The sequence below is a fragment of the Nicotiana attenuata genome, unplaced genomic scaffold (assembly GCF_001879085.1).
Source record: "Nicotiana attenuata strain UT unplaced genomic scaffold, NIATTr2, whole genome shotgun sequence".
Lineage (NCBI taxonomy): Eukaryota > Viridiplantae > Streptophyta > Magnoliopsida > Solanales > Solanaceae > Nicotiana > Nicotiana attenuata.
Genome location: NW_017672676.1, coordinates 45539 through 58818, shown reverse-complemented (window position 1 = coordinate 58818; position 13280 = coordinate 45539). Strand labels below are relative to the sequence as shown.

At 36.5% G+C, this 13280-nt stretch overlaps 1 protein-coding gene across 3 annotated transcripts; it reads left to right on the top strand.

Moving 5' to 3' along the window:
* The first annotated feature begins 2981 nt into the window (after positions 1-2981).
* On the top strand, positions 2982-12562 carry LOC109214072 (uridine kinase-like protein 3). 3 transcript variants are annotated; one of them, XM_019377951.1, is made up of 15 exons: positions 2982-3140; positions 4946-5109; positions 6479-6570; positions 7121-7190; positions 7658-7776; positions 8377-8473; positions 9115-9194; positions 9624-9818; positions 9956-10039; positions 10156-10216; positions 10710-10770; positions 11528-11621; positions 11743-11815; positions 11962-12044; positions 12192-12562. In XM_019377951.1, exons 2-15 carry the CDS (start codon positions 4962-4964, stop codon positions 12339-12341), a joined length of 1407 nt encoding a protein of 468 aa, XP_019233496.1. In that variant the 5' UTR covers positions 2982-3140; positions 4946-4961; the 3' UTR covers positions 12342-12562. The 3 variants fall into 3 exon arrangements, with proteins under 3 accessions (XP_019233496.1, XP_019233498.1, XP_019233497.1); XM_019377953.1 differs by lacking the exon at positions 2982-3140 and adding an exon at positions 3162-3290; XM_019377952.1 differs by lacking the exon at positions 2982-3140 and adding an exon at positions 3162-3294.
* Positions 12563-13280: the final 718 nt, after the last annotated feature.

The following is a 13280-nucleotide window of genomic DNA, read 5'->3' as shown; positions in this document are numbered from 1 at the left end:
ATCATATACTAATCTTAAAAAGTAAGGGCTCAATATGTATTTAGAAATACTCAAGTCATGAAAGACATATCTAGTGTAATCGGACTCCGAGTGACAACATGTACGAGTTATGCTGAGGTCATACGACCCGGTCCATAATAATCGTACATATACATTATGGAGATCGTATGATCCGATCCATGTATGCATCCCATAAATATATATAAATATCGCCGAGGCGTTTGGCCCGATCTACGGGAATATGGAAACTCTTTGGATTTCGAATTTCATATTTACAACTCCGAGTAAGCCCATGAAAGAATATAATTTTCATCAATAGTTAAACATTCCGCCAAATCTCTAAGTAATGAAGCTCGATTTAACATAATCTTTAGCCAAGTTTTACGTGTTAATATAAGCAATTAAATTAGCAAGTTGAGTCCAAATAGTGCAAGTAATAGCATAATAAAAGCCTATGTCTACCGGGACATAATATGAATTTTAGCTACGCACGGGCTCTCGCCACTTCGTGTGTACGTAGCACCACAATTAGTAGCAAATAACAATTTAAACACCTATGATGTTAATTCCCTCTTACAAGGTTAGGCAAGAGACCTACCTCGTTTCAAGTCCACTTTCCGTTCCACAAATCGCTCTAAAAGCCTCAAGTTGGTACCGAACAATCCGAAACTAGCCAAAGGTTATACAAACTAATCAATAATTACTCAAAAGTTCATAATTTAACTATTAGAGTGAATATCCAACCCAATTTAGAAGGTTCCTAAAATTCAACCCCGGGCCCACATGCCCAGATTTCAAAAAATTTTATAAACAAATATTACCCATAATTTCACGAATATAAATATATAATTTTTACCCAATTCCATAATCATTTTCGTGGTCTAATCTCATTTTTATCAAAATCTAGGTTTTTCAATCAAAATCCTAATATTTCCATACTTTTTATATTAAAATCTACTCATAATTTATGTATTAAGCTCACATATATAGAAATCACTTACCTCCAATAGCTAGGTGATAATCCCTCTCTACAAAGCTCCATAATCGATAACAAATAGAGAGAAATGAATAAAAAGGCCAAAATCCCGATTTTTATTAAGTCACTGCCCATGTCTGCTTTCTTCGCGATCGCAGGCAAGCCCTCCCGATCGCGAAGGAAAAAGTCATGAACCCAGAAAAGTCCTCTTCGCGACTCACAAATGCGATGCACTCAGCCGCCCTCTCATCGCGAACGCGTGCCCCCACCCGCAAACACGAAAGGCAACTAGGTTTCCCATGTCTATGTCTTCTACACGAACTCGACGAGTCAATCGTGAATGCGAAGGCCATTGGTCCCAAGCCTCCGTGTTTGCGGCCCAAATTTCGTGAACGCGAAGAACAACATCACCCAGTCCCCAATTCCTTCTTCGCGATCGCGAGGGTCCCTACGCGTTCGCGAAGAAGGAAACCAGAAGAGCGCACCAGTAGTTTTTGGACTTAGCTCCGAGTAGTTCGAAATACACCCGAGCCCTCCGGGACCCCATCCAAATGTACCAACAAGTCTATAACCGTAATACAGACCTTCTCGAACGCTCGGAACACATAAAACATCATCGAAACTACGAATCGCACCCTAAAACCAAATTGAATCAACTTATGAACTTCAACTTCATAACTAGCTTTGGATGCGCCGAATTATACTTAGACTACTCAGAATGACACCGAAATTTGCGTACAAGTAATAAATTATCATATAGACCTATTCCCAGGCTCGGAATCCCAAAGGACCTCGACAACGCCAAAGTTTACTCCAACCCAAATTTAAAGAACTAGAAAAACCTTCAATGAATCAACTTTCAACATTAAGTGCCGAAATGCTCCCGGATCATCTGAAACCCGATTCGAATACATGCGCAAGTCCAAAATCATCATATGAACCTATTGGAACCATCAAATCCATGTTCCGAGGTCGTTTACTCAAAACGTTGACTCAAGTCAAACTTGGCCATCATAAGTCACTATTTAGGAACTAGTATTCCGATTTCAACCCGAACCCTTCCAAACCTAAACCAACCATTCCCGCAAGTCATAAAATAATAAAAGCACATACGAAAAGTATCAATTAGGGCAACGGGGATCTAGAAAGCAAAACGACCGGTCGGATCGTTACAATATACCAATTTTTTGTTTGGTTTAAAAACAAATTATGCGAGTATTGTAATACAAAAATTAATGATGTCGGGATTGATAATTGATTGATCGTAATACATAAATTTTTTTATCAGTAGTTTGATTTATTTTATTAAAAATTAAATATACATCGTATAACTTAAACTTGCGTTTGATTTGAAACTGTATAAGACTTTAAACTGGGTTTGAGGAGGCCCACAAGGATAGTTGTGGCATTTTGAAAGACTTTATCTATGTATACTTTAATCATGACATTGTTATATCATATTGGTTTTAGTATAAAACATATACCAATTGGTGTATTAAATTATTACAGGATTAATTATATATAATTCCAAAGGCAATTACCATATATCAAATAAAATAATACCAAATTTATACCATAATTATTTCAGTCGGTCCATCAAATCGAATAAGATACATTAAATCAACATCTAACAAGAAATATCTTATGCAATATTAATCAATGTTATATCAAATTTTCATTACTAGTCTTACATAACGTTATCTCTAAAAAAAAATCGCCCCAGATATATTAAGTTTTTCTAAGGCCTTTTTGGTAGATTCACGGAACTACAATAAGGTGAGACTTTTGGTCCAGCGTCGACATTGCTATGGGCGAGTGGGGTCAGCTGGTCCCACATCCGAATCGGTGCCTAGGTGTAACCTCGATCATTTAACTTACCTTTCACTGCACATTTATAACCCCAATATAAAAAAGGAAAAAAGGAAAAAAAGAATCAGTGGCCGTACATGTAATTTCAACAAAATATCAAGCCCATAGTCTAACTAGAGAGCAAATCACACTTTCCGCTCTCTCTATAAATTCATCATGTCCGTAACGAAGCCTACAACACACTCTACTGATAGATGACACCACTGTTCATTGTTCATTGTATCTACCTCTCCTCTCTGTAACTGATTCCGAATCTCAAATAAGCTTTGAAAATTGGAACATCAATCTATAAAAGGTATCTAAAAGTTCATCAATCAAATCTGCATTCACGTTGAACACTTGCTTTCACTCGCCTCTCTGTTCTTACGAGTGTTTGTTAATTGTTCAGTTGGATTTTGAATCTAGAAGTTTCCTCTCCGATCTCTGAAATGTCTACTGATTTTGTGTTGGTCCTGTAGAATCCGTATTTGTTTGTTATTAGATTGTTTATCTGTTGCCTGTGGTTTTTTTTTCTAGAATAATTTTATTTGCTGTTGAGCTTTATTATGGATGTGATTGGAATGAAATTAATACTTTTTTGGTCACATGAAGCTACCAATTCTTTGTTGTGATCGTTGATGAGTGAGCTGAGGCTGACGCTGCTCTGAGTTTCATTGTGATCTTTTATAAGTTTGAAGTAGGATAGAGCAACGCCACATGTACCTATTTAGGCTAGAGATAAGTGTCACTTTACGAGGAGATATACTAGCAATGGTGCTGCTAGTGCTAACTTGCTATCATCTGGACTCTTAAGATCAATGAATTAGATGCCACTGATACGGGGTAATTACTCAACTAGAGTAGCAGATCACATTCTATATCGTATATACTAGGGTCTTAGCGGATTGCTGCGTCTTTATGCATATCCATTTAGCATTCAGATTGTCATCTATAAGTTTGTTAGGAACTTTTGTAGTACTTGAATTGCTAGACTGTTTCACCGGATTGTGGAGTGGCCAAATCAAATCAGCTGACTGCTGACCTAGAGGTTTGAGTTGAAGAACAGAAAACTGATGGTGCAGGGGTGACAGTTTGTGGATTAGAGTTAGATTTGTTAAGCTGATGTTAGCAGAAGAGCTAAACTCGCAACATTGTATACTTCTGTATTTGGACATAGTTTTGACTCCAGCAATGGAGTACAAAACTTAGCAATTTTCCTATACGTATTGTCTTATGCATATTCAAATATCAAGGAATCATGAATTATGAACTTCAGTTCTTGATATTCAAATTACTCACAAGATACCAAAGTAGGCTGATATGAGTGGGTTCTTCTGTAGAATTAGCTCACTCGCAGAAATAAACCAATCCATTTTCACGTTAAGGCCATAACTTTTGAAGGTGTTTGCCTAGGTACCAAGACGAGCCAACTCATTATAAAGCCAATGCATCTGCCAAACTTTGATCTCTCATTGATTCTTAGCTTCCCCTCTCTTTCACATAGAAGCATTACTCAGACATATATGTATAATAGAAGCATTAACTACTAGTGCTATTCTATATATATTAGAAAATCTTAGTTACAGCTTATGCTGTAGGTATTTAAGAGAATATAATAATATAAAGCTAAATGAACTTTACAGAGAGTAAACACAGTTGTGATGAGATAGCACTTTGATAAAGATGTGATATTTATTCTACTGCCACTTTTAACTTTGGGGTATTATGACTTCTAGCCCGCGCCAGGAACTATTTACATTCAGTAGCTGAAAAAGTGTATAAAATTTGTATAATTTTTGTATATAACACACAGAGTGTATATATATATAGAAAATATACAAAAAAATATGCATTTGTTTGGCTGTTATTTTGAGAGCGACTATACAGTGTCATTTTCCCTTTTACTTTTTATCTCATTCTCAAACAAAATGCCTAGGCAACAGCCTAGGGCCACTAATCAGTCTTGCTAACCATCTCGATCATGCTTTAAGTTTGAAAGAGAAGCAAAATTTTCTGATATTCTCCATTATTGTTAACCATATGAATGACAATTTTATGATTTAGTATTTATCTTTTATAGAAGCTAGTAGCCCACCGCTGATTGTTGGTACTTAAATGCAGAGTTTAAAATCAACAAATGGGTTCAAATGCAGTTGAAGATTTGATAGAAGCATCATCAGGAGTTCATTATTCTGGATTCCATATGGAGCAGCCACGTACTCCAGAAATTGAGCAACCAACTACCTCTATAGATGATAGTTTTCATAAGCAACCTTTCATCATTGGTATGTATCGGCAGTGATATCTCTCTTTTTTGTCACTTGAGCATTGTCTCAACAAACTTCACATTTACAATTGCAATTTTTTGTTTTAAAAAGGGACTGTTTATCTCAATAACCACTTAGTTATTGTTCTCTACCACTATTTTTGGAATATTTTCGTGATCTTTATTTTTGATGATTTCCAGAGCAGCTTATAGTGTAAGCTCAAGAAATTGACTATAGTTACTTAAGCTTTATGTCATGTGTACATCAAAGGCTAGTGTTAGCTCAATAAACTAACCCATAGTTACTCAAGCTTTAGTCATGTGCACACGACGAATGATTAGTTCCACTTATAATTCATCACTCTTTTGGATGGATGTTGGCTTCAATATGTATGTTTCAACACATGGTAAAGCTATTCATGGATGCACAAAATGAAGAGATGAAAAGGGCTAAAATCTTGAGGGGCCATGAAAGTTAGGAAGCCATCTTGCCTGCTTAGAAATGATTTAGTTGGCTATCTGGCTTGATCTAGAACTCTTTTGGAGTCTTTCTTTGGCTTTGGATTTTGGCTGCTTTTCAGACAAAACAACAAGCAATGAAACCAAAGACGGATCAAGCCCCTAAACTATAAGATAAGTAAGCCTCTCCAGACCATATAAGTGCGCGTCGAGCCCATGCGAAGGGTTTGGTTAAGATATGCTAGATTCCACCATGATGTTAAACCAATTCTTTTCTGATTATGCTGGGTATATGTTAAGAAAATACTCAATACGGATTTTGGGACTAATCCTGCTTTTTCCCTGCTGATCAGAATGTGAATTATGTCTCAGTGGAGTTAGTTTAAAATGATGTAGCATGTACAGGTCGAAATTTGAACCTTGCTTCTCCAAAATTTGTTCCTTGGTATTTATTCCTGCAATCAACAGATAGGTTGATATCTATCTGTCTTATCTGTCGATTGCTGGAATAAATATCTAACATTACCCTCCCAGACGCCACTTGTGGGATTACACTGGGTTTGTTGTTGTTGTTGTTGTAATCGACAGATAGGTTGATAATGGGCTGGGAAAACTTTACAGGTTCTGTCAGGCATCTATCTATTGTTGCTCGATGGAGCAGTTTATGAATTTTCCTCTCAGCGAGTGTGTCAGTAATATGGTTGCTATGAAAATTGGTTATCTGGCTTTTCAACCGATTCATGTAACTTCAAACAATGTTCGAAATTAATTTTTCGTGCAACTATTCCCTACCCCCCCCCCCCCCCCAATCAGATTCAAGGCTGTAAATGCTAATTATGACTAATTTGAAACTTTTATCCTTTATGAATCTTCCATACTCTTGCTACGTATTTTTTTAATCCATGCTCATAAAATATGTTCCCCTGCAGGCGTTGCTGGAGGTGCTGCATCAGGCAAGACAACAGTTTGTGATTTAATTATGGAGCAGCTTCGTGATCAGCGTGTCGTACTAGTTAACCAGGTGGGTTTTTTCTGAGTGGGATAAAAAGCTTTACGTAATTTTGATGAACAAGTGTAAGTTTACAGCCACGTCATCCTTCGCATGAATAGATAGTATCGTAGTCTTCTCCAATGCAGTCTTTTTAACGCTGGCCTCTGTTCCCTTATCTCTTCCTATTAAATGTATAACTATTTAATGTGTTTATATCACCTGCTATGCTTTTCCTCTTGATGAGATGATTGGTTAGCTAGGCTCTCCTATACCTCAACTTTCTTCTGGTGGGTTTCTACAATATCCCTTCAATTTATGATAGATGTGAACTATAAACTTAAATCATATTTCATTTTGCTTCTACCTTTAACGATCAATAAGAGGGATTTTTTGATGAATCACTAATTTTAATTCCATTGTGCTTCATCTGAGATGTTCTGTAACAGAAGTTCGGTAAAAAAGATGATTTAAGAGGATTCGGAAAATACTCTACATTTCTGTCTTTTTGTTTGCCGAAAACTTATGTGGGGCCTACCAAAATTCATTATCTGATTTGTCTGACTCGGGTTTGAATTTGCAGGATTCCTTTTATCATACTTTGACTCTTGAAGAACTAACAAAAGTTCATGAGTACAACTTTGACCATCCTGGTTAGTCTAGTCCATTTTTTGAGTTGGTTTAATTTCTCATATGGGAAAATGATATCATTTATAGGAAAAAGCATCACTAAATGTGTGTGTTTTTTTTTCTGGAATCTCAAAATCATTCTTGCAGTTGCCCATACAGTATACACAAATTTAAATTGGACTCTCTTGTACTAGACTTGATGTGACTTCAAAGAACTCTGTTTATTTGTTCGAGACCTATGACTTATACTGTCCTCAACCTTATTGGAAATCCTTCTTTAACGCCTCAATCTTATTGGAAATCCTTCTTTAACCAACGAATGATAATTTTTGGTGTTTGAATTTTGATTTATAGTGTTCACACATGTATAAACTCTTTGAAATCTCTTAATCTTGATTGATATGTTAGTCTAGGAATTATTTAAATATCAGATACACGTTATAGGATAATGTCTTGTGTAATTTTCATGCTTCTTTCTCTTATTGTTCAGATGCATTTGACACCGAACAATTGTTGCGTGTGGTGGAGAAATTGAAGCATGGACAAGCGGTAGATATTCCAAAATATGATTTTAAGAGTTACAAAAATGACGTATTCCCCCTTCGAAGGGTAATTCTTTATAGCATGATTTTATCTTTGTTTCATTTCACTGCAGCTTCGTCATCCAATTTTTTTAAAGAATACTCCCTCCGTTCCAATTTATGTGAACTTGTTTGACTGGGCACGGAGTTTAAGAAAAAATAAAGACTTTTATAATTTGTGGTCCTAAACAAGTCAAAAAGGGGCCCAGAGTATTTGTGTGGTTATAAAAGCTTCTCATTAAGGGTAGAATTGTAAGTTTAAGCTAAATTGTTACCAAATTTAGAAAGGGGTCGTTCTTTTTGAAACAGACCAAAAAGGAAATAGGTTCACATAAACTGAAACAGAGGGAGTACATCAATTTATGCGCCCCACATATCTTACTCAACTTTTGACCTCCCTTGTCTTTATCGACTATTTCTTTCCTCCAATTGAATACCTATCTGAAAGATTAAAATGGGAGAAGGAGATTGCATTCCGATGACGCAAAAAACACTTACTTTTCTTGATAGACAACTGGGGATCCATAAGTGGAGAAACAAGCAATTTCCTGCATTTGGAGTTGTAGCTTTCTTTGTTCAGAATTCTCTATAGTGTCAATTCACCACCTTTATTTTAATTACTTGGTAGGTCAATCCTTCAGATGTTATAATTTTGGAAGGCATACTCATCTTTCACGATCCACGTGTCCGAGATCTGATGAATATGAAGATATTTGTTGATACAGGTTCTTTCATCTCCTTTCTTTTGACGTTTCTTTATTGTCCTTATGGCCTGAGTTGTGCCGTCTTATTGACTCGTGACCATGATGTACAAGAGAAAGATCAATACAGTGTCCTAGCAGTTATCTCATATATTATTCTTTCTACATGGATATTTTCCCTTCTAAGGTTTCTCCCCTATGGATAAAAAATTTCAATGGTGTTCCCTCTAAAATAAAACCAAATAATAAGGAATAAGTATAAAAATACGGAGCTAGTCCCTTTGTTGGCCTAAAAACCTAATATGATTCTTGAAATAGGACTGCCAGTGATTAGAACACGCTGTAATGCATGAATATCCATCCTATGTAAGAGTCAAGGTCTTCACTGAAACAGATATCATGAAAGACCGAACCACAATTTCGCTCAAACTCTTCTTAAGGAGTGCTTCCACTCAAACTTCTGTAATATTATGGTTTCTTGTGTTTATTTTTTAAAATCTTTTCCTTAGAGCTGTTTTTAGCTCCTTAAGATTGATGCCCTACTTTAGGTCTTGATACATGAGCATATAACCTCTATATGTTGTATCCTTCCATGTCTACTTGGAAATTGCTTCCTGTTGGGTCTTCTACTAGTGTGGTTTCATCATCTTAAGTTTTCAGTGCAGATGCTGATGTACGTCTTGCAAGGAGAATAAGACGTGACACAGCTGAAAAGGGAAGAGATATTGCTACAGTGCTTGATCAGGTTAGGAAAACTTTCAGGCTTATTTGAAATTATTGGTAATCTTTCACCCAATTTGACAGATATTTTGACAAAGCATTTCTTGAGGTTTTTGCTCTTCCAATTTCCAACAATTTCTTTATGACGCAGATCAGTGAGTTGATGACTAAGTTTCTTTCTCACTTCTTCCTTTCTCAAGTCACGTCTGAAACTTCCATTATAAGTTTCTAAAATTGCCTTTTTGCTAATAAGCTCAATAAAAACCAATTTTTCTTAAAGTGACGATACAACTTCCATCTCAACTTAAATTGCCTTCCCAAAACTGACTGTTCAAACTTCCGTTAAGTTTCTAAACTGTTTTGAAATTGAACATTATCTGAAGACTGAAATTTAGCACAATTTTTATGGTTAAGTTTTTGGTTTTCACATTAATTTGATTTAATCTTGATGCAGTACTCTAAGTTTGTGAAACCGGCATTTGATGACTTCATTCTTCCTACAAAGAAGTATGCTGACATTATCATTCCCCGAGGTGGAGACAATCATGTTGCTATCGATTTGATTGTGCAACATCTTCGGACAAAACTTGGTCAACATGATCTCTGTAAAATATATCCTAACTTATATGTCATTCAATCAACTTTCCAGGTACCACTTTTATCTTAAGAATTTAAGATATTATCTTGACCCTTTTTATCCATTTCTCTATTTATCTTGAAGCCGCCTTTTCGTTGTTCAAGATCCATCTCCTATATGCTCCTAAAGATCGGTACTTTTTCATTCAGATACGTGGCATGCATACACTTATACGGGATGCTCAGACAACTAAACATGATTTTGTGTTTTATGCTGATAGATTGATTCGATTGGTAAGTACATTGCTGCACAGTTCATTGCTTGACTGGTTAGCCTATCTTTCTCGGCCCATCAGGGAAAGTCAATCTTTCTTTAGCTTATCAACTAGATTCATCTTCACCTGAACCAGGTCGTTGAACATGGTTTGGGCCATCTTCCATTTACAGAAAAGCAGGTGATCACTCCAACTGGTAAGCTGCTACTGCGATTGGGAAATTCATGGCCTTGTATTTAAAAATCTTATTCATAGGGCTCTGAAGTAGCTTCTTTGAGTACTCCAGTTTAAATAGTTGGGTTACTGACATTAGGCCAAAAGATCAGGCTTGATGGTTATCCTTTTTAGGACAGATGGGATTCTGGATACAACTATGAAATTTGACTCATAATGGCTAGTCGCTTTCGGTTACAATTCAGCCAATCGTTCTTAGTATTTGTTATAAAAAATATTGTTTGAATTGTAACTGAAAGAGACTAGGATTTATGACGCAATACATCTTTGATCTGTATCCGGAAGAGCATCAGCCATATTGTCAGTGCATTACAGCTCATTTATTGTATTGGTCAAGATATGGCACTATTGCTATATTGTTGGACTTTATGTTTTTCTATATACCCAATTGAGTGAGGAACTGCCTCAATGAGCGGAAATAAATTCTTAATTAAATATATTTCTTGTGAGTGCAGGATCTGTATACAGCGGTGTTGATTTTTGTAAGAGGTTATGTGGTGTTTCAGTAATTAGAAGGTAATAATTTGTAATTTGTAATTAGCATTTTCCTTTATTTCTTAGATGGTAGTAACAATTTGTTTTGTACGATATGCTTTTTACCATATGTTGGTGCATGTAGTTTGGGAACTCTTCTCAAATGTATTTCATTGTTTAATCGATTGTCTGGTTGACCATGTCCTCAATGCTATGTTGTTCACTTATTCTATTTGGTGTACTTTTGTTCCAAACTGGGCTGTTTAGTGAAGGGAAATGCAAGGGTCCATGCATGTGCGAGACTCCGATACATATGTTTAAAGCTGTCACATGGAACATCATGGCATCTTGTTAGTGATTAAGACTGAAGATAACAAATGACAGATCGGAAACTTGAGATATTCAAGATGGCAAAGCTTCATTTTGCATTTTTAGGATAAATACTTGTTACGCTGACAGGATCAAGATTTCTGATGCTAAGAGTTAGCGCCTTCGTAAAGGTCTATATTAATGGGGGTTTCATTTTCTTCAAGTGGCAAAAATATACCCCAGAGAAGGCTTGCAGTTTAAATTTGTCTTAAACTTAATGTCAAATTATTGTCATTCACTGGGGATGCTTGCTATTCATCACGAATTAACTGGTTCATAATATTGTGAAATGCGTCCAGGACAATTCCCTAATCATCATCCCATGGTCTGGTTTAACAAGTGTTTGTTTTCTTGTCTTCTCTGCCTTCACCAAAGTGATCGGATTGCTGGATTCTGTTTGTTAACCATAAAATTTTCTAATTATGCACAGTGGGGAGAGCATGGAGAATGCCTTGCGAGCATGTTGTAAAGGTATTAAGATTGGCAAGATCCTTATTCACAGAGAAGGTGACAATGGTCAGCAGGTTAGCAATCTGCAGGGTCCTCCTGAGTCGTTACATCTTTTACGCCCTCCTGAGATATTGGCTTTTGCTCTCTTTTATTTTTATTTATAAAAATAATGTCATTTCCTTAATAATGATGCAGCTGATCTATGAGAAACTGCCACTAGATATTGCAGAAAGACATGTCCTGTTGTTGGATCCGATCCTCGGAACAGGTTAGTCTTTTTAAGAATGCCTGGGATATCAGATAACTGACCACGAGCCCATTAAAACATGGTTGATCTACATGATCAAGAATTTTATGATGATCTCTTTACAAAAGATTGTGTAAGCAAGGACTATTATGTGTCTATATCAACAGGGAATTCAGCAGTTCAAGCTATTTCTTTACTGCTAAAGAAGGGTGTCCCAGAGCCCAACATTTTATTCCTCAATCTCATTTCTGTAAGTTCACTGAATTATCCAGTTAGGATTTGCACCTCTTCGAAGCCACCTTTCGTCAACAATTGACTCTTGTAGTGTTCAATTTGTGGACTACCCTACTGCAACGCTTCTGTGGAATAATAACTGCTGTTATTTTTTTTTAACTAGGCACCCCAAGGAGTGCATGTGGTCTGTAAGCGATTCCCAAGAATAAAGATTGTGACATCTGAGATTGAAATTGGTTTAAATGATGACTTTCGTGTTATTCCTGGGATGGGCGAGTTCGGTGATCGATATTTTGGCACAGACGACGACTGAACCAAAAGTTGTGGCCCTTCCATGCCCCGCAATCACATGAGAGATGTACTTTCAGTTCCAATTCAATTTTCCCTTTTTCTTTTTCTTTTTTGACAATCATTAAAAAGAAGAGAGTCAAGGTGAGCACGACGAACCACTATGTACCGGGTAATGGACATTTTGGAACATTTTTGACTATACAGGCATTATAAATGTGATTTACAGTAATTTTTGCACATCGACACCTAGCTTACTACACATATTAGGCCATTAAACCTAGTGTGGCCTGATCTATCACAAAGTCGACTTAAGGTAACATTTTTCAGGGGTATGGTCTAAACAAGTGTAATTTTTTTTCATAAGGCAAGCTTTTTATTAGTCAATGAACACAGTTTACAAAAAAGGGTGGCCTTATGTATGTATCCCTATGGCGCAACCCTTTTTGCTATCTCTGAATCAGGAGATGCATTAAAGATGGATTTGATATGAAGTACTTGTTGTTGGTGAGGAATTCGTGCAATTTAATATTAATACAAGTGTGTATCGACCCCCTTGCTTGATGAGACTGGAGGGATTTGAGAGGCTACAACATATGGATGATTATTAATGAACAAGCTTCTTATGGAGACTTAATAGCCTATGGTGGAACTTGGAAGCTTCTTCTATATGCATTCGACTTTCACTATTTCCCATCTTCTTCACCTCTTCCGATTTCCTTGTGCTGCAACAAAATTGAAGAATTCAAAATAGAAAGTAAACAGCTTCTTACATATGACAGTGTTTCGAGAGCCCTCGGGGGATAAAGTTGGTCTTTTGGGCTCCGTATCTTAATCTGGAAAGAAACAAAATATTGGAGATGAGGCAGCAGCTTCCCCACAAAAATTTGCCTCACAATAAGGATAGAAGGGCCAGAAAGGCGACGTTTGGCAGTGAGATTATATTGATGTTCACTCATTTCTC